Source organism: Monodon monoceros, unplaced genomic scaffold (assembly GCF_005190385.1).
Source record: "Monodon monoceros isolate NGI ecotype Baffin Bay Population unplaced genomic scaffold, NGI_Narwhal_1 Super_Scaffold_21, whole genome shotgun sequence".
In the NCBI taxonomy this organism is placed as follows: domain Eukaryota; kingdom Metazoa; phylum Chordata; class Mammalia; order Artiodactyla; family Monodontidae; genus Monodon; species Monodon monoceros.
In genome coordinates, this window is record NW_021703778.1 from 159,824,322 (window position 1) to 159,850,579 (window position 26,258).

Sequence of the window (26,258 nt, forward strand, 5' to 3'; positions counted from 1 at the left end):
ATTACAAAATGATTACTAAGCATGAAAATTAAGAGCTTCTGTTCATCAAAAGACATTATTATGGACCGTGAAATGACCATCCACAAACTTAGAAAAGTTATTAGTAACACATATAGTCAATAAAGGATTAATATCCAGAATATACAAAGAACTCCTACAAAGATAAGAAAAAGAGAAACAACCTGATAGAAAAATGAATAAAAGTGTTGAGCAGGCAATCCATCAAAGAGCACATTCAAGCAGCCAATTACATATATGAAGAACTGTGCAATATCTTTAGTAAGAAGGGAAATGGAAATTAAAATGCGATGAGATACCGTCACATATTCACTAGATTGGTTGAAATTGCAAAGTATGACAATTCCGAATGTCTGTGAAGATGAAGAGGAACGGGAAGTATCATACTCTGCTGGTAGGAGTGTAAATGGATACAAGCACTTTAGAAAACAATCTGTCATCACCTGGTAAAGCTGAGCATGTTCATACCTTACAAACCAACAATTCCCACACCCAGACATGCATCTTAAATGAAACTGGAGCCACGTATAGGAATTTCCATAGCAGCTTTGCTTGTAACAGCAAAGAACTATAAACAATTCAAATGTCTTAAAAAGAATTGTGGTATAGCCACGGAGTGGAATATTATACAGCCATGAAAACCATCATCGGTTACAACTATATGCAGCAAACCAAATAAACTTAATAATGAATAAAAAGAGCAAGTTGGAAAGAAGACATAGTATCATTCTAGTTATATAAAACTCAAAACCAAGCAAAACAAAATATAGTATTTACAGATATCAAAAATACTTTTAGAAACCTAGGAATAGTAAATACAAAACTTGGGATTATGGTTATCTTTCAGATAGCGGGTGCAGGGGCCTCTGATGCTTGCTCCAGCTGGGTAGCCCTTACCAGGAAGCATATGGGTTCAACAACTCCAGGACTTCTGTCTCAGTGGTCACCTCCAGGGCGGGGGCAGGAAGGAGCACCATTTTCTCCCATGAGCTGCAAATCGTCCCCTTAAAAGACTGAGGTAAATGTGACTCCCTCTCTGTACTAGATCGCAGAACACAACAGGAATGATCCTAAAACTCTCCTCTATGAACCGTTTTGCATTTGGCACAGTTCTGCATACCGGGAGAGCAGAGGATTTTTAGATACAATAGGAAAAGCCGCCTGGACTTTCAAACCAATGCCATTGATTTGAAACACGAGGAGCAGCTCCAGAACGCGGATCAAATTTTACGCAGGGAACTTACTGGTCATTGTTTAGATTTCTGGACCAGAAGAGACAGAAGTCAAGACAGAAAGCCGAGCCGGCAGCCGAGTAGGAACTCTTGTGCATCCTTTGCCCTCCTGGTACTGTTTTTTCCTTTTCCCTTTAACCGCTCCCTTTAGTAATATTTCCTCCTCTCCTTCCCACCACTAAGCATAACCTCATACTGAGTTTTAGAATTGCCTTCAAAGACCATGGTTTCAGAAGATAAAATCTGACAGGTACTTGGTTTTTAAAAAACAAAACAAAATACAATACAAAAGAAAGAGATCAGTGGCAAACTTTCCCTCCAGTTGTATAACTGGTCCCCACCCTATCTTAAAACTGAAGGTTGCAGGCTTCCTAAACTCCTGTGACAAACACCTTCTCCAAGGGAAAGACAAAGAGAATGACAAGGAGTAGATCTAAAGCTGATACATAGGTTTTCCTGGTGACTCTATATGGACAGGACCTTACATATTAATCTTTTGTATGTATAGAACCATTTATTTCTGACTTGCTTCCTGTTCCACGGGAAGGACAGTTTTCACTTGAGGTTCTTAGAGATCCAAATAAAATTAAGCAGCCTTAGGTGGTGATCAAATGGAGCTTCCTTATGATTTTACAACATGCTATGGTTTAGACTACTGTCATGACTCCTCAAAACCATGGCTTTGCCACAAATGTGCACTGTCCTCAAGGTGGCACAGAAGCCCAACCTAAAGCCTTTTCTGGGGGTTGGGACTGAGCTTCAGGTGCCCAGAAAGGGGGCCTGGGGAGGTCTGTGGAGGGCAGGTTGGATGAGTCCATAAGGCTCTCCCCATTACTCATTTCATTTTTTTTCCTTTTTAAAAGTTTGTGATAAAATACACAAACAAAAAACCTTACCATCTTAACCCTTCTGAAGCATACATTTCAGTGGCACTAAACACACTCATAACATTGTGTAGGCATCCCCACCATTCATCTCCAGAACCCTGCATCTCGTAAAATTGTAACTCTGTCCCCATTAAACAATTTACCTCCCCATCCCCTCTCTCCATAGTTACTGGCGACTACCATTCTACGTTCTCTCTCTATGAATCGGACTACTCTAGGTACCTCATATAAGTGGAATCATACAGTATTCGTCTTTGTGAGTGTCTTATTTCACTCAACATAAATGTCCTCAAGGTTCACCCATATTGTAGCACGTATCAGAACTTCCTTCCGTCTTAAGGCTGAGTATTCTATTGTGTGTATATATACCACATTTTGCTTGTTTGTTCATCTGCTGATGGACTCTTGAGTTGCTTACACGTTTTAGCTACTGTGTGAATAATGCTGCTATGAACATGGATGTACAAATATCTCTTTGAGAACCTGCTTTCAATTCTTTTGGGTGTATACCCAGGAGTGGAATTGAGGGATCATATGTTAGTTACTATTTTTAATTTTTGGAGGACTGCCATCCTGTTTTCCACAGTGGCTTCACCATTTTACAACCCTACCAACAGTGCTCAAGGGTTCCAATTTTTCCACACCCTTGGCAACGCTTGTTATTTCCTGTTTTCTTGACAGTGCCATCCTAATGGGCGTTAAGTGGTACCTCACTGTAGTTTGGATTTGCATTTCCCTAATGATTAGTGATGTTGAGCATTTTTCTATGTGCTTATAGATTACTTGTGTATCTTCTTTGGACATAAGTCTGTTCAAGTCCTTTCCCATTTATGAATAGGGTTGTTTGTTTTTCTAATTATTTATTTATTGAACACCTGTATAATGTTTACTGTGCGCCAGGCATGTAACTGTGTGTTAATCCTAATAACTCATGAGGCAGGTGCTGGTTTTCTCGTGAGAAGCCCAGGTACACCTGGCCCAAGGTCACACAGCTGCAGGCTATAGACCCAGGAAACTTGGTTCTCAAGTTCATGCATGCAATTTCTGGGCTCTCTTGACATATGAAGGATGGCCCTTCCACCAGTTCTCTCTCAATCGTCTGGCAAGCCCTGGACATTTAATTTTTCTCTGCCACCTGAGAGGTCACTTGGGGTCAAAAAGCCTTAAGAGTCGAAAACAAGGTGGCTCAGACCCAGGAGAGTGCTATGGCCTGTACCTGGGAAGCAGCCCATAATTCTATGAATGTAAGAAGTCTTATGCTCCCATTTCCCAAGAGTTCCAGAAACAGTTCTTCTTGGACTATAATTGTTTGTCCCATTCAGTGTATTCTCTGCAAGAAATTTCACTGGAGAAGCAGCAGAAGACACGGGCATAAAACTATGAGACGTGGGAGCAGTTATTTTGAGGAAAATGTGTCTTGAGGACTCTCTGCCCAAGCCAATTTAAAAATAAGCAGGTCTCCGATGTCGAAGGATGGGCCGATCCCTGAGGTTATTGAGTAAAAAGTCAACACTGTAAAGTCAATTATGCTATTGACAGATACTCTTACAAGGAGATTACACATCATAATTATATGCAAAGGAACCCAGCAAATACAAGCTGTGTAATGACCAGCTAATAAAAGTAACACTTCATCTATGTCAATAACAGTTTCAGAGTTAAGACAAACAAACATGGCCTTTGCCACTCAGTGGAGGAAAAAAAAAATCCCTGAAAGACAAATATTTTCACTTAAGGAGAAGTTGCTTAGACTCTCACAGAAAACCTGTCACACAAAGCAGGGTAGGAAGCAGGTCTTCAGGGGGTGCTAATGACTTTCTGGCCCTCCTGCCAGCCCCAGCTGAACTGATGGGGACAGCAACCCCTGTAAACATGTGAACACCCCCAGGGACCCTTGGTCACTGCCACGTGGTCTGGCGGACGACGTTTGCTGTTGTTCTATTCTCTGCTGGACTGTTTTCCCTATACCCTTAGTTGAATTTAGGTTCAACTGACAAATGGCCAAATTTAAAACAATTGCAATTGCAATGAATGTGAAAAAGCAAAACAAGATCCCTCCCTCCCCTCCAAACACTTCTTAATGGGTTTTACACAGTCTCCCGCAAATACCCACCTAGCTATGTTTATATTCATTTTTCCTGAAAGTGTCGCACTGCCTCCTACTTGGGCCATAAAGAGGGCAAAGGTATTATAAGCAAGGGTCCCTGATCTTCCAGAGCCTGCGACATTCCTCTCCCTAACGTCTCTTAAACTGAGGTGGAAAGTGCAGAATTGGTATTTGGATAATGGACTGCTAATGCACAATGGTTTTCTTTATCTCTATTTATGCAAATGGGAACTTGTCTAGTTTCTGCGAACTGCGGTTGTACATTTCACTGAAATGATTCTGCTTAAACCTCCTGTGACGTTGAGGAAGGTCACTCTTCGACTATGAGCGCTTTTGCAGGGGGACAGACGTTATGAGCTATTGTCACTCAGCCCCAACCCCAGACTACTGTACTGTTTCGTGGGCTGGGGCAAGCCACATTTCTGCAGCACTCCTGGCTCCGCCTTCAAGAGACTGGGAAGGGGGTGGAGGAAGAGGGGACACGCTCCCTCCTGTGTGCTTCCTGTTCCTGCGTCACCCCAGCAATGCCTCTTCCCCTCTGCAGCGCCAGTTCATTCCTACAGTAGCCGCTGAATGCAGTTTGTGATTCTTCCAATACTGGAGACCCAACTTCTTCACGTTCCCTGACAGGTACGTGCCCTAGCAGGAGCTTTCTCCTTAGAGACACCTCTGGTCCTTCCACGGGTCCCTCCTCTGAGCTCAGAGATTCCAGCCCAGCTCAGTGGTACCTCCTAAGAGGTCTGGATCCCAGCCCCAGCCCCTCCTCTGAGGTCTGAGGTCCAGCTTTGAGAGGCAGTCATTCCAACCTCACCCGAGAGGATGTGGCTACTTCCTACAACTGTTTCCTCCGTGATACCCTGAGTCCTCTGTTACCCTTCCAGTTGCCTGGTTAATAACTTTCTACCTGGCTAACGGTTCTTTATTTTGAAGTCTCTCTATTCGAGTACCTAGTGTGGCTTCTGTCTCCCAACTGGATCTGACTGACGCATAGGTCTAGCCCTGAACCTGTCTGTGGCCTTTTACCGTGGAAGGAGCCTAGGTGAGGCACTGGCTGGACTGGATGAGTAGCAACTCTTTTACCAGAAAGAAGACATCATTGTTTTGCTGTAGTGCTATGTTATCTTCTAACCAGAACATAACCAGTTAAAAAAAATTATATTTTACATAATGCTTCTAGAGGCTAATCAGTAAATTTCTGCAATTATATATGCCATGAGGGTAATAATTAAAATTAGGAATTAAAATTAGGAGCAGCTCCTGCTGAAGGCCAGCCCGGTCTCAGGCCTCCCTTCGCTCTGCCTGGCTCTTCCCTTCTCTGAGGGAATGGCTGGAGCCACATGGAGAGCTTCGTTTGCTTTCAAAGGCACTGAAAAGATGCTGAAGACGACAAACTGAAAGTCTGTACCTAGCATCCGCTCAGAAAAGTAGATTGTTACTCCCCGTAAGAACAGTCTACGGTCTCAAAGTCTTCTCAACCAAAAAGGCAAACTAGGAGGTTAGGCAGAAACAATTTTAAGAAAGAACAGAAAACAGAATGTCTCTCTCATAAGGTGAGGCCAAGGCATGGATATATTGGCTTCATGGAAGAGGCTTACCATTTATGAATTCAATTACTGATCTCAGGATATCTAAGAAAAATATGGGAGAAGTACAAGAAAAAGAACCTTCCCATACACTTTTGGAAAGTATCACCATGTCTGGTTAACAGAAATGATAAGTGGTTTTTATCATTCTATGACTATTCTAATTCCTACCAACTTTCCTCCTTAGCAGGTTCCAAATGCCAGCGCCTGCCCTGAAGATTAAGGACTTCCATCCTGGCAAAAGTAGTTGGTTTGCTGGGAGGATTAAAAGACACAAGTGAGTGGAGAATCTCCACATGGTTGATTCACATCAGGGAGCTCGACCTTACGTGTCCCTCAGGGCCCAGTTAACAGACTTCCTGGGATGGTTTCCTTTGGGACATGAAACACTATGAAAGCAAAATCGCCATTAGGTGTGAACTTGATCCAAAAGTGCAGGAAAGAAGCTAGAAGGTGATGCTGTGAAGGGATGCAGCTCGGCATGGCAGGCCTTTTCTAAACAAGTAGCTGTGCAACATGCAATGAGACATCAGCCAAGTGAGTGAGACCTAGGGCCTGTCCTCAGCAAGCAAACCACAGAGGACAGAGGGACACACACACATAGGGTCACTCATCAAAGGGTCACAACCAAAGCATGGGCTTATGGGTTCCAAGAAAAGAGAAATTAATCTGATGTTGGCTCAGAGGCCTGTGCAGAAAAGCTTTGTGAAGGAATCATTTTTGTGATGGGCCACGAAGGATATGCTGCCTTGTATATGGAGTCTGAGGGGAATCGACAGAGAGGAAACTGTATGAATAAGATGGGCAAACACTGGATGTATGTGGAGAACAAATTTGGCTCAAGGAGATGGGAGGACCAGGGGGACATCAGGGTGATGTGGTGGGAGCCAAGGAGGATGCTTTTGCAGACAGCTGGAGAGGCACATTTTAGGAAATCAGTCTGGCGATGGTTGATGGATGGGCGAGGGTGGGCAGAGAAGCAGCAAGAATAGGAGGAAGGCATTCAAACTGGTGCGTGTGAGGCTTCCAAGCTAGCGACAGACCCTACTCTGGGGCTGGCAGAGGAGGTGAGAAGGATGGAGGAAAGAAATTTCCCAAGGAAGAGTTCATGTGGTTTGGCAACTGACTGGATTCTCAGAAGCAGGGGACTGATGCCACCTGGTATTTATACATCACTTACCAAAGCACTTTTCACACATAACTTTTTGCATGTTTCATTGCAACCCTTCCCAGGACTAGAGGATTTCGTGGATGAGGGAACTGAGGCCCAGAGAGGTCAGACATCCACCCAAAGTCAAAGGACTGGGAAGTGACAGGGCTAAGTCTAGAGGTCAACCAGCTAGCCTAGAATCTAATGACTAACTTGCCCACCATTTCCTTCTGTTCACCTTACCCCACCTTTTTAGAATAAAGCAACTTAGTTTCATCTGTCTTCATTTAATCTGCAAAGAGACCAGGATAATTTGATGGCCCAAGAAGGAGAAGTTGGCACTTGGATTGGGGTCCCTGGGAGCTACTTTAACTTTTTCGAACACCCGTACTATTTGTGTCTTTACTACTTGAGGCTGGTCTTCTCCATCCCCTCGAGTAGCCCCGGGGGACACACAATGTCCTTCCCACTCCTCAGGTGGGCTTTGCCCAGCAAGCTTCTCCCTTACCTCACGGCTGCTGTCATTCCAATGGGAGTGATTGGCAACGGCCGGACTCCGGGAAACAGGCCTCGGCTCAGAACCCGCGTTCCGTTTTGTATCACTCCTGGAGGAACTGAAAGAGCAAAAAGGGAAAAGACACCACACATGAATCCAACTGTGAAGATTTCTGCTCTGAGTCAGAAATTTTGGATACACCAGAGAACGAGAGAGAGAGAGAGAGAGAGAGAGAGAGAGAGAAGGGAGAAAGAGAGAAGGGAGAAAGAGATAGTCATAGGTACATAGAGCAAGCAGAGACAGAGAAACACACACAGACAGACACACACACACACACACACACACGGAGATAGATACAGAAAAAAATACCATGAGAGCGAGACAGAAAGAGAGAAAGATACCACACCTCAAGAAAGGGATCTAGTCAGCCAAGTCAGACCAATAGCTTATTATTGATGCCTTGGTGGGGAAAAAAAAAAAAAAAAAAAAAGATAAGTTTTAAAAAGTGGGCTTCAAATATTATTTTCTTGCATTTATTAAATATAATCTTTTATCTCTAGTCAGAACCTAAAAAGATCTTAAGAACCTGACACCACCTGACAGCAGATGACCAAACAAAAGCATTTCCTCATGCTTCGCTGTTCATGGTCAGAACTGGGAACATCTTTCTAAGCGTCCTTAATCCAACAAGGGAAAAAGACAGCCAAAAGAACAGCAGAGCTGATTTTACAAACTACTCAGCACCTCAGCGCTCACAACATCATCTCATCATCTCATAATCCTCACAACCGTCTCTGTTGGGAGTGAAGGGTCGTCAGTGGCGTGGATCTGGCTCCTGCCTCAGAATCACACAGCCCGCTCTGGAGGGCTGCCTTCCTCGTTCCCACAAGCTTCCTCTAAGCAAATCTCCTGAGAGCTCTCTCATCATTCCATGGTCTCCTATACACACTCATCCCTGGATTAATCGTAAGCCAACCTTTCACGCCAGTGACCATCAGATACTGCCCATGCTGCATATAAACTCACGGTGGCCTTACATGAATCTGAGGATGTGCAGAAGACGGGAACCATAGGAAATCCCTGATATTCGATCTTTTTTGACCTCCCAAACAGCAGTTTCTTCTGGTTCAAGCTAATATTCTTACTGCACCATCAACACTCCTCCATGTGTGTGTATATGGGGCCAGGCATGCATCCTGTGTGAGCACACTGACGCCAGGGTTTTAATCTTAGTTCTTCTGGTAGGACTTCAGGCAAGCTCACGGAATCTCTGTGTCCCTCTTTGAACGGTGTTCTCTAAGACCCCTTCCGCTGCCAGCATCCGAAAGAGTCCCCAGAGCTCTGGCTGTGTTCATGCAGCCCCTGGCACAGTCTCATCCGGGGGCAAGGTGGACAAATTGTGCTTTCTCAAACAAACACCTTACCAAAAAGACTCTAGAAAATCATACCTTCAAAAATAAAAGCCACTCTGCATATTAAGTTTTTAAAGCTGATATTATTTGTGTAGAATAACTACTTTTCCCAAAATACACAGCATATACTTTTTACTCCTATCATTTTCAGGTCTCTAAAAGCACATTTACTTAAATATTCTGAACCTTCAGTCAGGTCTTTCACGTAGGATGAATGTCCACTCTGGAATATGGGATTAAGTTATAGACCGATTCCTTGGGCATTCTGTAGCTCCTGCTAATATTTTTTTGCCATTTCTCATCCAGGTTTGTGTAAGGCCCTAGTTACTAGGTTTTATAAAAGGTGGGATGGGAGACAAAATTGAAACCAGTGCCTGAAGTCAGTACTACTAGTGCAGTCAGGGTTCCAGAATCCCGTCTCTTCCCATATTTAATTATGAAGGTAGTCTGAACTAGATCAGGAATTCCTACCCATCCCGTACTATCAGCCTGATTTCAGATCATCTGAGGCAGGGGACTCACCAGGTATCTTAAAAGCATGAAACCTGTTATGATGTGATATTGCAGCTAATTATCATAGTTTGCCCAGTTGATGAGTTTTCTAGAACTCTAGGAGAGTGTCTAGAATTTATATTTACCTGAATTATTCCTATAAAGCTACAAGACAGTGTGGTATTGGTGTAAGTGCAGAAATATAGATCAATGGAACAAAATAGAGTCCAGAAACAGACTCATGTGTGTGGTCAACTGATTTTTTGACAAAAAATATGCAGACAACACAATGGGGGAAAGAAAAGAGAGAACAATCAGAGATCCATTTGGAAAAAAATGAACCTCGGTCCTAACCTCATACCATTAGGAAAATTAATTAGAAATGGATCATAGACCTAAACGTAAGCACTAAAACTACGCAACTTCTAGAAGAAAATACCAATAGCTTCTGTGGACAGACATATGTAAAAACCAGTAGAACTATGCAGTTTGTAGACAGATGCTTCAGGCTGCTTGAAAAGAGAGGTGTTTTTGGTTTGTCTCTGTTTTGGGGATCGTGGGAAAGGGTTTTTCAACTATTTTGCTGTAGCGTACTCTCCTCAAAATGGTCAGATGACCACAGGTTCAGTTTAATTCTGATAATACTATTTAATATACCAGTCACTAGGGATCTCATCTAGAACAGCAAGCAAATCTCATAGAATGGTACCCCCCCAAAAAACTTAAATATTTAAAATTTATACCATGGTTATAATTCTCACCAGTAAAAATTATTACAGTCCCATATACAGATCGTATCAATTAATGGATTAAACTACCAACTACCTGCCAATGTATGAGACGAAGGGGACACAGGGTCCCCACAGTTAAGTGGGACAGACAGAAAACTGAAGAGGCAATGAAAATATACTATGGCGAGTGCTAGGGCAGGGGGCCTATAGGCATGAAAGATGGAGACACCGAACCCAAAAAAAAAGCTATCTGGGAAGCCTTCCTGTAGGAAGTGCCGTCAAAGTTGGGATTCAAAGGCACAAACCAGGCCTAGAAGTGATAAAAATCACAATGTGCACATGAACTAAAAAGTAATTTTGATAAAGCACATAATCCGAGCAGGAATGAGATGCCTTTGGACTTCATCCCATGAATATTGGGAAAACCATTAAAGGGTTTTGAGCAAGGAAGTGGTCTGCAGCATAGTGGCTGAGAGCCAGACTCTGGTGTTTCCCATTCGTGTCCTTTACTGCCTGTGTCCCCTGACAAGCTACTTAAGTAAGAAGGAGACGAATGGTATTTATCAGAGTATTTAGAGATTAACTGAATCAATACAGGCATTGCTATTTTGAAAATACACGTTAGTCATCAATTCCCTCCATCATCAACATCAACATGCTCAACATTCCCAGAGCAATCCTGGGGTGGCCTGTGCTGTCTCCAGTCCAGGTAAGAAGAAAGCCCATAAGAATGAGTAAAGACAAAACCAGACTGTATTGGAAGACCTTGACCATCTTTCTGGTCACAGACTTAGCCGGAAGAGCAACCACTGCTCTCACGGTGCTTCCGTTCTCCTTGAACAAATCATGTCAGAGTCACCATTTTGGCAAAAACACCGGAACCACCTAAAATCCTGGGACAAAGACTAGGGAGCCCTGGAAAGTGAAGAGGGCGGATGAGACTCATGGAGCATGCATTCCCCTGGCCTCTAGTACGGCCACAGAATCACCTGCCAGTCAAAGGAGAAATGCAGCCCCACTTTTTCTTTTGCCCAGAGTCCTCTGCCCAAGTGCCTAGAACCTCTAAGCACCAGGGGCGCACCTGGCGTGAAAGGAAACAGAGAAAGGAAGCCAGCCCTCACTGAGCACCTACTGGAGACTGGGTTCTTTTGACCCTCTTGTCTCATTTAAGCTTCAGGGAAGAAGCCTCCTGCATGGTTACAAGTCATGGGGCCACATGGCCTCCACTCAAAGTCTTGCCCCACCGCTAGCTCTGTGGCTTTGGGCAAGTGCCTTACCCTTTCTGTGCCTCAGTTTCCTCACCTGTGAAGTAGGCATAAACATACCTCAGAGGATCATTTTGAAGATTAAACAAGACAAAGTACACAAATTGCTAGCTCAGTGGCTGGCCCATTATATAAGCTCATCATCACCGTCATCACCATGTTCATCCTTCCACCATCCCATCTCACCGCAACGGCATCTTCTTACTAATTATCTCTGAGGCACAGGACCTAACGGGGTCAGGACATGGGGAAATTCTTTCAGCCTATTATGCTTTTTGTAGCTCTCCCTAACTCTGCACTCACCCCTGAAAACATCTTCCTGGTTAATGAACTGTATTCACTTCAAAGACAATCTCACGGACGGAGCTATCCCTCAGCATTAAAAAGTTTTCCCTGAGCTATTTTCTGAAACTCGCAAGACTTTTGGTGTGCAGACTAGGCTCTTCTTCTGAATCCTGGAGCTCCTTCTCAAATGAGCTGCCATTGAACGCTGCCTTGGCCAAACCCGGCGTTTCTCAGTCCTCAGCACTGGCAGTGCGCCTCACGTGCGGCGGGCGGGTGTGGCCCTCTCTGCTCACAGGCTGCCAGGAGCCCGGCTGTGACACTTAACTGTCCTCCCATCTTTTCTCCTTTCTGTCTCCATCCCCAAGTGTCAAGAATGTGGCTTCTGAAAGATGAATCACAGCCAGTCTAAAATGTCTGAGAAAGGTATTCTGAGGTCCCTATTGCATGGCTTTTTTGACTCTGGGATCTGGTGGAACCCGAGTCCACCGCTCCTCAGTCCTTCTCCTATCAGCAGGTCGACTTCCTTTCATTTCCTTTGCATTTCCCTCAATGTATTTCAAAGCACGTAAACCCCAGTGCACCCCACCCAATGTGCTGAAATTATACCTAGGCTCCAGCTAGAGAAGAGATGCCATAAGAAACTGGACATTCAAAATCAACCTTAAACTCAGATTTGTGGCTCTCACTAAATCAACTATACTCCAACAAAAATTTAAAAAAAGAAAAAAAAAGCATAGGCCTCCAGCATCATCCCTTTCTGTTAGATCAGTTAAATATTTGGTTCTTCACAGGGAACTCTGCCCAATACTCTGTAATAACCTAAATGGGAAAAGAATTAGAAAAAGAATAGACACATGTATATGTACAACTGAACCACTTTGCTGTACACCTGAAACTAGCACAACATTGTTAATCAACCTACTCCAATATAAAATAAAATTTTTTTAAAGTGGCTTTTATAGGAGAGAAGACATACATCTGAGACTCTCAAATCCTGGGATGAGGTGCTAAGGACATCAGCACCAGGGCTCCCAGCTGATCGACCACTTTACATTAAGTTATACAGTGACCCTAAACTTTCTTACTTTTAACCAGCAAGAAAGCAACACACGCAACACACACACACACACACACACACACACACACACACACACACAGAGTCCAATCAAGCAGCACCGCTCACTGTGATCTAAATGTGATCGTCTCCAGAACCTAAAAAAAAAAAGTTGAAGGCACAAGAGAAACCTTCCTGCAGCTCCGCCCCCCTCAGCTCCGCCCCATCCTGGCTTCCCCAGCTTCCCTCCTGATGCTCAGTTTCCTTGATTTTCACAGCTTGTGAAAGTAACCCCTGCACTCCTGCTGCCGCCTTTGGAGAGCAGCCCTGGCTAAGCTACCAGAGGCCATAAGCTGAGCAGCAGGTGATTCCGATAATCCTTCCCTTTCCTAAAATTGGCCTTTCCACCTGCTTCCTTGGAAAGATGTTGGGGAGGGGGCTGAGAGAGGGGAGCCTGCTTCCTGGTTGCCCTTCTTCGCCGGTGGCTGGTGCATCCATACACAGCCTAGTTCTGGGGAGGCGGATGCAGAACTCCGCCTCCCCCCTCCATCCCATTTTGTTGTTTTATTACCTAGAGTTCCTCTCTGGAACATTCCAACCAGGGATCATGCAAGCTTTTGAAGATGAGTAATGGTGATCTGACTTCTCTGGACTTAATAACAATTCCTCCACTGGGGTTAAAGATGACTCACAGGGCTTGTCGAAGGGGAACTGCAAAGCAGGTATTTAAGTAGACTCTAGAAGTGGAATTAGTCTACACAGACACTTTTTACCGGGAGGTGGGGGGGTAGGTGGATGGACTTGACCAGAAGCATAATCCAAAGTTAAGAGATAAGGAGGAAGCAGTGTCCTGCTTGGATTTTTCTGGAAGTAGTGTTTTACAGAGCACCTGAGACACGATGGCACACCTTGTAGAATGTTCCCCATACTGCAATCTGGGAAAGTCTGAGAAAGATAACACTACCGCTGGTGCTACCAGAGGAGACAAAACGCTGTGGCCTGAGGTTTTGATTAGATGTGCACTGCTGCCTCACAGAAAGAGAAGCGTCAGAGCACAGGGAGGGGCTGAGGGGACCCACAGGGGGTCCAGCTCAAGCAACACATACTGCAGTGAGCACCCTTGGGGCAGGTTCGGGTTCCCCCAAGATGAGCGTCTTGGCTGGCTGGGGTTCTCATCAACTTCTGGAGAAGTTTCCTTTCTATGAACTACTCAGCTCAGAGCCAGACGGAGGCCAGTGTGCACCGAGCTAAGCTGTGCAGGCGCTGAGCAGGGAGGATGAGCGGAAAAGACCTAAGTGGCTGCCGTCTGGTGACCTGAAGTGAGCTGGCTACGAAGGGCAATGACAAAGGAAAAGGCTTTCAAACCATCCAGGACAGCCTCCGACGGCTGGGAGTGCCAGTGGCAGACAGACTAGGTTGGTGGCCGGTGGCCGCCAGTCGAAGAGGGGCATCACACAGCCTGGGAGGTGAAAACAAGGGGCTATAAATAGCAGCACACAAGGAAGCTCTATAAACAGAGCCCAGCCACGGAGCAACACGGGGGAGAACACAGGCAGACTCCATGCAGACAGGAACCCACGCTCCCCACGCGTGGGCAGTGGCAGGACCCCCGAACCTGGGTGATGTACATACACATCCTCACCGGGACACATGCACACAAACACCCCTCGGTAGGCTGCCCACACTCCATCACTGCCTGGGTGTCTGCTGCCTTTGGACCTTTTGGTCGAGGGGTCACCTCTCACTTTTTCCAGGCTTTGCACAAAGCCAGCAGTGTAGGGCACGGTGGCTTCACCACCGTATGTATGGAATGCGTCTCCCTTCAGGAGGCAAGGTACTGCATCACTTCCCAGGACAAGAAACATCAGGCAGGGAGGGGAAGGGAGAGTGAGGCAAAGAAGAGCTAAGTGAAAAGAGAGGCCTGGCGTTGGAGACACAAACCTTGGACTGCGTTTCTCAGAAGGCTGAGGAGGGACCCCCTGGCTCCCCCAAGTGCCTGGAGTGGACGCTCAACGGACACTCACTTCCTTCCGATGGTACTGGTCCAATTTTGGGGGGCTTTACATCTGGCCCACTGAGTATGCCCTAGCTTGGCCTCATGGGGATTTTACAAGGCTTGGGGTCAGACAGGAAGGTGAATATAAAGGTGATGTTCTACCCTCTTGCCCAGTCCTTAAATTTACTTCTCTGCTGCTCCTGCCAATGTGTCTCCTTCCACGACTTTTATGGGCTTCCTGGTTCCTTCCTTCCAGGACCCTGGGACCCCCTCTTGGCGGGGGCCTTCACGAAGGCTACAGCCAGGTTTCTCACAGTGGTGACAGCGCGGTAGGAAAGCCTCTACAGCTTCAAGACATGAACGCGCTTTGAAAACTCAAATTCAGCATTTCAATGTAAATAAGACTATGGATACCTTGAAAAAAATAATTATTACAGTTTGTGTTACAGTAAGGGAGAGAAGAAGTTCATTTAGCCATGAGAACATTAAAACAATTAACTTCTCAGCTAATCAGGATCAACCCTTTTCCTCTTCTATCTGTGGTCAAGAATCTAGTGATAATGGATTTTTATAAAGCTGCTGTTAATGACCAATCCCTTTGCCTTTTCCTGGTTAACTCCAGTTCCAGTTCATCAGGTTATTTCTTTTTTCTTTTTTTTCTTTTTTTTTTTTTTGCGGTATGCGGGCCTCTCACTGTTGTGGCCTCTCCTGTTGTGGAGCACAGGCTCCGGACGCGCAGGCTCAGCAGCCATGGCTCACGGGCCCAGCCGCTCCGCGGCATGTGGGATCTTCCCGGCCCGGGGCACGAACCCGTGTCCCCTGCATCGGCAGGCGGACTCTCAACCACTGCGCCACCAGGGAAGCCCCAAGTTATTTCTTTAAACCAATGATCACTGCGGGCGGCGGCTGGGTGCAAAGGAAGGTGCCTGAACCTTACACAGCTCTGATAAAATCAGAACGCTTGCCTCATGATGAATTACGCAACTCGATTTCAGAAACCATTTCAGACCGTAACTGAATTACAGTCTGGTCTATACTCTTCCTGCAAGAGTCATCTGAGAACAGAGGGTTTTTTTTTTTTTTTTTTTTCTGATTTTGTTTTTTTCATTTCCTTGTAACTTCAAACATTATTTGAAACCCACGCTACAGGTTAGCCACTAGTTACAGGACTGCACCGACACATCTGCTTACGGTGGTGTTTCCTTCTCGGAGGTGTGGGCAGCCGTTATGTCAACTGCCGGCAAGCTGAGTTTAGCAAAGAGAGAATGAGAATTCTGTGCCTTCAGGATCAGGTAATGGCAGCCCGCGGCACAGGGATGAGTCTCTCCCGAGAATGCCTGGCTGCATCTCTCGGGTCCTTTAAAGAATGGACGAGGTAAGGAAGGAGCCAAGTTTCCTAAAGCTGTTGGAAGGCTGTGACGAGTAGAAGGCTAGGAGGGATGGTCTGGAACTCTGCATCAAAAGACACCTGAGTAGGGTCTGGGAACAGATGTTCTCCTGTGGGAAACCCTATCAGCTCCAGAAGCGGGGGATTCCCTTTGCTCAGGAGGCCATGCAGCGCTCAGAGTGAGGCAGGTGGGCGCCAGCCCTGGTGGGCGTCACGGCGGGGTGTGCCGCTTCACGCTGCCCTCTCCACGCCGTGAGTTTCATGCACAGGAGGCGGCGATGCAATTGTCCTGCCAGTGAGCTGAGCGGCCCGTGGTGGCTATCTGCTCAACAGGCTTCTGGTGGGGGGTGGAATGTGCCAGAGAAACTACCCTCAAGTTGGGAGGAGGAGGGGACAGATGTCTGCGTTTGGGTCATTTGTCATCACTTGGGAAGGAGACCTTTCTAACAATGTTGTAGCTCCAGAGGTGGGGAGAAACATCCGATGGTGGAGAGAGGAGAAGTTCAAGTTAGGAAAAGAGTTGTCTCAAGCTTGACATTGCTCAAGGGCCAACAGAAGATGAAGATAGGAGCCCTGCTTCGCTAAACCAGCCCTGCCCTTCTGTCTGTGGCACCCTGGAAAGCTGGTGGGGAAGACGCAGGGCGGGGGGCACCACAGTGTTTCCATTTTAAGGCTGTTCCAAACTCCTGCATCCTTGCCTCGCCAGATTTTCCTCTCCTCTCTCTTAAATGGTAGCCTGTTATTAATGAGGTCCCCAAGGGGAGAGGAATGTCTAAAAACGGACACTGCTGAGTTCCATGACTGTCAGGCTGGCCCCCTGTAGCCTCTTCTAGCAGAAACTACAAACTCACAGGAACAATTCCTGCAGGACAAAGGGTCTCTCCTCTGGGACTCATTACAGGGTCCACTTCCCTGCCCCCAAGTCTTAAGCCCTGAAATTATATTAGAACTTTCTCATCTTGGAAACACACCTATGCATTCATTCATACATATGCGTAGCTGCATCTTTATGCGCACATGTATGTAATCATGCACTGAGGTAGTTTAAAGTGATTCTATAAGGGAAGGTTGGCTTGAGCATTAGTTCTTCCTATGGCCTGGTATATAAAGGAGAAGGTTAAGTTCACAAACTATGGTGCTGTAGGCTATAGAAATATCTACTCACAACCTGCTTGTATCTCAGGGGGAGTATTCAAAAGCATCATGGCACTGGCAGCATCAATGTCAGGATCTGGAAAAATCAACCAATAAACAACATTATTTACAACGGGGCTGGTGTGTGTGGGTGTTTTTCCCCCTGCACGTTACAGTTTATGAATGCAACAGAGAAAAAAAATTCCAGGATCTAGAGGAGCTATCCCAAAGGTGACTTTTCTTCCCATTTGGATTTGCAAGGAAGAATGTTATTCTAGAATGAGATTTAAGGGGCATGTTAGCAAGTTTTTCAGATAAAGCACGGGTTTTTTTTCGCAGTTTGCTAATTTCATAATTTGCACTGTATGTTCCTGATAAGTTGCTGATCTTTTCACCCGCACAGCTTTGTCCCCGGGGGTGGAGGAGAGGAGAGTGGGGTGACAATAGAAAGTTCAGCCACCGGAATCTTTAATGAACCAGGGACGCTCACAGCACCAAGAAAAGAAAGCACTAAATACACCTGCATCTAGTGAGATACAAACAAGATATTCGGTCATTTCCATTTGTCAGCAGAATGTAAACTGTATTTTATGAGGTTGTCGCAGCAGTGGTGGAGGCGGTGAAGGCATTAAACACACACACACATCAATATAAAGAAAAAAATTAAAGTTCTGATGTTGAGGGGACAACATTTGTTTCCACATCTATTATTGCTTTTAATATGGGACCAAAAAAAACTCATCACTTCATTGCTATCAGTCTTAATAGGTTTCTGAATCCTTTCTGATCCACCGGTTGACAGATGGCAGGTTATATACAGACAGAAAAATATTATCCTTTTATAACTAAATTCATTTTCCTCTGAGAAACAGCAGCTCTGCTGCTATGGAAACGAAAGTCACCATGGCAACAGTAAACAACCCCCAAGAATGGTCACTGAATAGGCTGAAAAGAACATCTGCCCCAGCGCAGCGTCCCAGCTGCCCTGGGGTAAAATTCGCTGAGGCCCAGTGACAGGAGCTGCCGCTTGAGCCCGGTCCAAATAAAGGAAGTCTACATCCAAATGCCTGCCCTTGAAGATTACTACCTCTGCATCCACTAAACTGATGACTAATGACGGGGTGCGGGGTGGCGGGGTCGCACTTGTCAGTTTTCGTATAAATTACATACCAAAAAATTCAATTTACGGCTAATGGCACTTTATCTGGGGTTTTATGTTAGAAAATAACTTTTTTACCGTTTAAAAAAGTACATGTTTCATAACTTTATATGTGCAGTTTAATTCCCGGGGAGTAACGTGATACAGTATAAAGCCCTACCAGTGATTAATAATACAGTTGACTCTGGTTTCAGAAGACAGTGTCTCAAAACAGAAAAAAACCCGAAAAACAAACAAAGGCAAAGGAACTTGACTCTTCAGGTCTTTTTCTATTTTGCCTGCAGGAGGTCCATTACTTACACTTCATAATGGAGTAAAATTTTATTTTAAGAAGTATATTGTAGGAGAAACAGGTAGATTAACTTATTTGACAACTCCTGGGGTGAAACTCCTAAAACAGTCATCGATTCCCACTGATGTTAAAATATATATATTAGTTGAATGATGAACCAAAAAACTTAAAGTTCCACTCAGTGCTCCCAGGGTTGCCGCTGTCCCTGCCCTCTCATGTCCCCACCAGGACAAAGGGCTCGCAGTGTCAGGGTACTGCTCGTACCCCACAAGCCATGGGCAGCAAGCAGCTCCTCGGAGGTGCCATGGTTGTGGGGGCTGAGGCCTTCCTCTCCTAGTCCCTCTTCTTGGAAAGGGCCTTTCCTTTCTCAGGAATGAGAAAACATGCCTGTTTCCCCTCGCCAAGCAAAGGTTCTTTGCCATCTTCGAGAATGCAAGTGCTGCAGGCAACCCAGGTTTGGCCTGGCTGGACGGTCCCCACCTCCCCAGGCCACTCTCATTGGAGTTTTCCTGAGTGACCAGGAGGTTTGATGCGGGCAGAACAAGAGGAAACATAGTTAAGAAGTCTGGAGTCTTTTCCTACTTATTTTGCCAGAAAACTAAAGAAAGTAGTTCCGTACTCTTCAAAAACACATTCGACCTCAGGAGGAAGGTGTAAAGGGCCACAGATAGAAAGATGTAATGAAAGAAGGAAAAAGAAGGGAGAGAAAGAGAACTTTAAAGGGCAAGAGTATTAACATCATTAACATTCACCGAACCTAAGTGGGGCAGCCCCAAGGGCAACATGGGGAATGCTTCAGACCCTCGTAACATCCACCCATGACCCCTACCCCCACCTCACCCAGCCAAGCCAAATAAACATATAATCTAAGTAAAAATAGGATGCTTTAGGACAAGCCCTCCAATCCTTCCTTCCAACCAGATTTGCCATGCCTGAGGCCTCCACAGATAAGAATTCTGTTGCTACCTTGGCACTCCTGCTGGTCTCCAGGCATCTGGGGCAAATGTAACACCCAGTCTTCTCATTATTTCATTCATAATCAATTCCTAAGCCCCACTCTCCATTCTGAATGGGTCAGTTCCTGCTCATGAAGCCCCATGAGCAGAATGGAATGGAGGGCAAGGCACAGGATTCCTCCCTCATGATATCTTGGTAGGTGAATTGGCAAACATGAGAACTGTAAATGGTATGAGAAAACGTGATCATGAGTTTGTGCAGGTGTGTACACCCTGGCACGACAGTGCCAGCCCTTCCCTGGGGGATACAGTGAGTGTCATCCTTGGCGTACGGGTTGATGAGTCTGACAAATTTTATACCAGCGCTACCACCACCATAATCAAGGTAAAGAGGAGAGTGAAGATACAGATTTCCATCACCCCGAAGTTTCCTCGTGCCCCTTTGCTGTCATCCCTACCCTTGCTCTGGGCAACTACTGATTCGCTTTGTGTTATTCATCCAGGCTGTGATGTCAGCAGTTCATTCCTATTACCGTTACTGTCAAGTAGTACCCCATTGTATGGATACACTACCATTTGTTTATCCATCTACCCGTAGATGGACATTTGGGTTGATTCCAGTTTGGGAACTTGCAGAAAAAGCTGCTGTGAACTTTTCTACCAGTCTTCCGAGAGCAGCTTTTCATTCCCTTGGGTAACCGCTGGTAAGTGTACGTTTAACTTTACAGAGGATTGATTCTCTTTTCCAAAGAGGCTGTACCACGTATGAGTTCCAGTTGCTCCACATTTTTGTCAATCTTTTAAAACTTGAGCCTTTCTAGATGTGTCGTGGTATTTCCTCGTGGTTTTAACTTGTATTTCCCTACTGACAAACGATGTTGAACATCTTTTCATGTGCATAACGGCCATGTGTAGATCTTCTTTTGTGGAAAACCTGTTCAAGTTTGTGCCTGTTTTTTCATTGGGTTGTTAAATTTCTTACGACTGAATTGTAAGGTTTCTTTAAACATTCTAGATAGAAGTCCTTTGCAAGATATATTTTTCTGAGTCCACGGCCTGTCTGTTTAGCTTCTTAATAGTGTCTTTTAATAAGGAGAAGTTTGAAATTTTTGTAAAATCCAATTTATCGATTTCTTTTATAGCTCAATGCTTTTTGTGTCCCAACTAAGAAATCTCTGCCTTACCCCAAAACTGCACAGAATTGTCTCCTGAGTGGCATCTTTTTGTCTCATTTGTTAGTGTACCAAATATAACATTATCTGGGTTCAACACTCAGATACAGATAAATGAAAATGGAAGTAATCAACCAGACCTCTTTCTTGATCCAGTAAGCTGCTTAAGCACGGATCTTCCAGAACTGTACAGGTCAATGCTAGAAGGGCCAGCTTTGGCTCCAGGTGTGTTGAAGAAACACCAGACAGCCCGAAAGAAGCCTCAATCAGCCATGTTTCTATGTCAAAAAGTCTCTCGGATCCTCTACTAAACATCTGACACACCTTTACACTTGTCACACCCAGGCATCCTGTGCGTGTCTCAGTCTTCAGAGCCGAAAACCACCCATCCCTCCTCTCTAAAGAGATGCTACAATATTATTAAAATGTCTAAGATTTTTTCCCTTAAAACAAAAATCAAGAAAGTAATGCATGCCCACTGTGAACAAAAAATATACACTAGGGGGGCTTCCCTGGTGGCGCAGTGGTTGAGAGTCCGCCTGCCGATGCAGGGGACACGGGTTCGTGCCCCGGTCCGGGAAGATCCCACATGCCGCGGAGCGGCTGGGCCCGTGAGCCATGGCCGCTGAGCCTGTGCGTCCAGAGCCTGTGCTCCGCAACGGGAGAGGCCACAGCGGTGGGAGGCCCGTGTAACGCAAAAAAAAAAAAAAAAAGTGTGTGTGTGTATATATATATATATATATATATATATATATATATACTAGGTGGATATAATTTGAGAAATAAATGCCTTCCCCACTCCCAGATTCACATTTTTTTGTACATATGTCCAGAAACTGTCTATACAAATACAGGTGTTTATATATATCCACTGAAATACCAGCACACGTACACTTACACATGCACACATATCTATTCTTTAAAAATTGGTTCATGTGGAAAATACTCTTCTGCAGATAACTTTGTCCCCCTATTTTTCACTTAATGACAGATCTTGGCACACTGTCATATTAGTATACATAAGCCGAAGTTTTTTTGTGGTGACTTTTTCATGCATAAAAACACACCACAGTGTTCGTACCGACATTCCCTCTCCTTTAGACTGCAGACTCTCAGAAGGCAGACACAAAGCGTTTGTAACGGGAAACCTGCGCCCAGCACACTGCTTTCTCCCTACAAATCCTGAGCCCCTGAAGACACTGCCTTAGCACAGCAATCCCCTCCTTCTCTCCCGGCCCCCCTCCCCATGAGGACCCAGCATGGCCCCCATCTCTCCCTCCTCTGCCGTGTACAGCTCTTACTTCTCAACCTCTCTCTGGGGCTCACCCCCAGCTGCCACCTTGGTGACGTGTTAGTTTTCATGAGCACACTTTGGGTGTCCCTAAAAGCCTCTCAATCCCTGTGCTCAGGAGAGAGCTGGCAGTGGTCTGTGTCCTTAGGTACCCAAGGGGCTTTCTGATGGAAGCACATCTTCTTGGTGGGATGCTTTTGACCAAGGATGCTTGTTCTGGAGCTTTTTGGCTGGAGCTGTTTTAGGGGACTGGGCAGCTGTTCTGGAGCCAGGGATGCTTTGCTTCGGAGGCATGGTTGATTCTGACAGATGAAAGGTCCAGGACCAGATTCGGGGAGGAAGAGCTGCATGTTGGCTGCGTCAAATTTTTCCCTGGGCTTAAAAAAAAGGAATTCTATCCCCAAGATGGTTCAATCCAGCTTACCAGCATAAGAAAAGAGGAAGAAGATATTTTGGCCAGGAACTCTTTTTAGGAATGAAGATCCACCTGGCAGAAGCATCCTTTATGTTGTATCTCTGGGGAATGTCGGTGAGGCAGAGGGGGACAGGAGAACAGAGGAGCACAACCCTCTTTATTTTTGGAGGGGGTGGGGGCGTGTTTCACAGCAGTACCGAGTTCAGCGTCCTAATACCAGAGGCCATATCATTTACCACTCGGTTAATTCAGTAAAACATCAAGAGTGCCATCATGGATGCTTAATGACCATCCTTAAAACCCAGCGAATCTCAAATCCCATATTTAAAAAAATTCCTCCTTTCTCATGCTTCAGTAACAAATGTTACTTCTCCTCTGGCCTGGTTCCCAGCGGCCCATTTCAATTTTCATCTTTAATACAGTTGTCTTATCACATTGCCTCTTCTCTGTACTATGAGACTGAAAAACGGTCACACATCTTAAAGATGTTTTCAAATCCTCTTTCTCCTGAAGGTATATACACAATTATGTTATCCTACAGTGAAATAACAGGTAACAAAGTTTCCAGAACCAACGGTTCAGCTGTTTGGATTTAAGAAAAAAAAAAAAAAAAGATTGTGCTTCATTTTACCAAAATGTGGAGACAGTTTCTTCTGGGCACCGGGAGGAGGCTTTTCCTTTGTGAGTATCACGGGAAGAGCACAAGGTGAGGCATGAGTATTCTTGGGTTTGAGTCTTGGGGCTGCTGCTGACCAACATGTGACTTTCACTTTGCTGGGTCTGAGTTCATTCCTTTCAAAAGGGTGATGGGTGGCTACAGACACGGGAGAGGCTGAACTGGTTTTAAATCTCATTCCACAGAGTTCCTGGCTCCACCCATAATGCCCCATAATGTCCCCTGACTTTTTCCTCCCTTTCCAGCTCACGGCTGCCAGAACTATGGACTCCAAGGAGTATCTACCAAATGGGGCATCTGCTCCAAGGCCTTTGGAGGCAGTTAACACTCTTAGCAAGGCTGGAAGACTATCCTAGTGTCCCTGGAGTGTGGTGGGCTGTCATTCTGGGCATCTGCTGGGTCCATTTCAGAGCAATCCATGCGGCCTGGCATGGGTATGTTGTGGGTTCTTGGTGTGGCTTCTGTTTATATCCATGCCCCTTCCTCTAGGATCTGGGGTCATAGGGGAGTGAATGCAGAGACCATCTGTTTTAACAAACTAAGAATACAAAAGATGGCCAGAAACCCCTGGTTCAATCCTCACTGCTATAGAAAGGCTGCAAAAATGTGAGTACCATCCTTAGCATCTCTGAGTTGACCAACCTAACAAAACAGTGATAATGAAACTTTTCCCATAGATAAAGCCTGGGAACAACCAACAATCATAGCTCTCTTAGAAATCACGGTTTCTCTATTTCTCCCTGCTCCCTTTCATATCTGAAATGTTTTACAGGATGATAAAAGGTCTTTATGTAACTGAATAAAAGAGATTCAAGAAGCATTAAAAAAAAGCCAAACAACGGATGACAAACACTCGGCCAAAAAATTACTGGACATATGGACACAGTACACATTCAATCAGATGCACACACCAAGGTGCTCATATTCTCTCTGACATTCTTCGCAAGAAAGTGAGCCCTGCTACAAGGGCTCCTCCCTCTCTGCCTTTTCACTGCTGTATCCCCAACACCTAGAACAGTGCCTGGAGCACAGGGGGTGCTAGAAAAATAGATGTTGAACATTTGAATGCACACCTCATCCAATCCAACTGTCTGATGCTCCCAGGGCATAAGCCTCTGGATGTGCAGTGGAATCCCCAGGAAACTCCAGAAAACTAAATGTCAGGCCCCATCCCAGATGACACTGAGTTTTGTAAAAATTTATCAGGGGGTTCTGATGTGTAGGAAAGGGAAAGAGCCTCCTTTAGTAGGGGATTTGAATTCCATCCAAAGAAGCCCATCGAGGATGGCAAGTGCTCCCTAGAAATCCTTTATCATCTATAACTTTCCTAGATCTCTTTGCTTTGAAATATCTTTATCCATTTTCCTGTAACTCTGCATGAGAGTGACATCTCAAAGTATTTAATTAATCCCTGAAAATGGAGGAAAAAAATACGTGGATAACTTTTAGGGCTAAGGGAACAAGAAACAGATGAAAGCAAATACACAAGCAAGAAAAGAAATAAAAATCACAATAAGGTGTACACTTCCTGGGGCATTCTGAGTAGATACGCATGGTTTCATTATGTACATTCCATATACTCCATGAGTCAGTGGTTCTCAATCAGGGATGATTTTGCACCCCTTCCCTCGTATGGCAATGTTATCTGCCCCTTGTATGGCAACGTCTGGAGGTGGCTTTCATTGTCATGACGGGGTGGGACGAGGAGGATGCTACTGGCACCTAGTGGCAACACTTAACCCAGGGATGCTATCCAGCATTCTACAGTGTCCTGACAGTCCCCCACAACAAAGAATTATTGGATTCAGAATGTGAATAGTGCTGAGGTTGAGAAACTCTGTATTAAGCTTACAAGTACATGTGCTATGGTCAGGAAAAACAGTTCTTCGAGCCAAAGTATCTCAAATAGAATACATCAAAAGTAAACAAATAGACAAAATTCACTCTGTTGTTGATGTCTCTTTTTCTCCCCTTTTTGCAAAATCCCTAGGTGTCGGTTAATAGAGATGGGATATCTACATTTGTGGCTTTGAAACCACTGAAGTAGGAGTCACACGCTTTGGCTGCTGTTGCAATCGATCAAGACATCTGCACCAGCCGCCTCTGATCTCAAAGGCAACAGAACGGGCTGGGGCGGGCCGGGGGCGGGTGGCGGTGCTGTCAGATCTACTGAGGTCATTTACCAGGAATATTTTTCCCACCTCCCTTCTGGCTGGAGGTGATTAAGATGGTATTCACCACGGCTACATATCTGCGAGGCTCTCACAGCCAGACGAGGGAAAGTGACACCAATGAGCCCGGTGGACGATCTTCACGATGGATGGGGTTTTAGGGAATAACAGCCTCACACAAAAACTGACTCCAAGTTGTGACTTTTAAAAACTATCTTTAGGGGCTTCCCTGGTGGCGCAGTGGTTGAGAGTCCGCCTGCCGATGCAGGGGACACGGGTTCGTGCCCCGGGCCGGGAAGATCCCACATGCCGCGGAGCGGCTGGGCCCATGAGCCATGGCCGCTGACCCTGCGCATCCGGAGCCTGTGCTCCGCAACAGGAGAGGCCACAACAGTGAGAGGCCCGCGTACCACAAAAAACAAACAAACAAACAAAAACTATCTTTAGGATGAGAGTTGGAGCTAGAGAATACCAAGAGCAGTCCTGCTTCTCCAAAAGATTAAGTCAAACAAACAAACTAACAAAACAACCTCCAAACTCTTGCTACACTGAAGAAATGAATTGAGTTAAAACTAACAATTAAACAAGTTGAAACTAACAGTTGTTTGTTGTCACAAAAGAGAATCTAAATCAGGTCGGGGCGAACTACAGGATGAATAAATTCTGCGTGCATTTTAGGGTTATTAGGCTCCCATTCACACATCTTCTTCCTCAGCTTAAACCCAGTGACTGGTGAGCTCGAAATGAGGGATTTACTGGCTCTGAGGGGCAGCATCATGGTCAACTCTGCAAATCAGGACCACAGTTCTACAAGCCAGCTTCCCAACCAGGGATATCCTTCTAACGCCTGTCAATTGCCCACTGATTACGCTGATTCCATTTCATGCAGAAGGGATT

At 45.3% G+C, this 26,258-nt stretch overlaps 1 protein-coding gene across 7 annotated transcripts in view; it reads right to left on the reverse strand.

Annotated features, from left to right (window-relative positions):
* The window catches only part of FOXN3 (forkhead box N3), a 403,885-nt gene that overhangs the window by 16,743 nt on the left and 360,884 nt on the right, over nt 1–26,258 (reverse strand). For 4 of the 7 annotated variants that reach the window (XM_029238644.1, XM_029238645.1, XM_029238646.1 and 1 more), the window contains 2 exons: nt 17,261–17,326; nt 7,486–7,591 (listed from right to left, as the gene is read on the reverse strand). In XM_029238644.1, coding sequence (XP_029094477.1) covers nt 7,486–7,591; nt 17,261–17,326 — 172 coding nt within the window. The remainder of the gene's footprint in view (nt 1–7,485; nt 7,592–17,260; nt 17,327–26,258) is intronic. The other 3 variants (XM_029238650.1, XM_029238651.1, XM_029238649.1) reach the window with 2 other exon arrangements.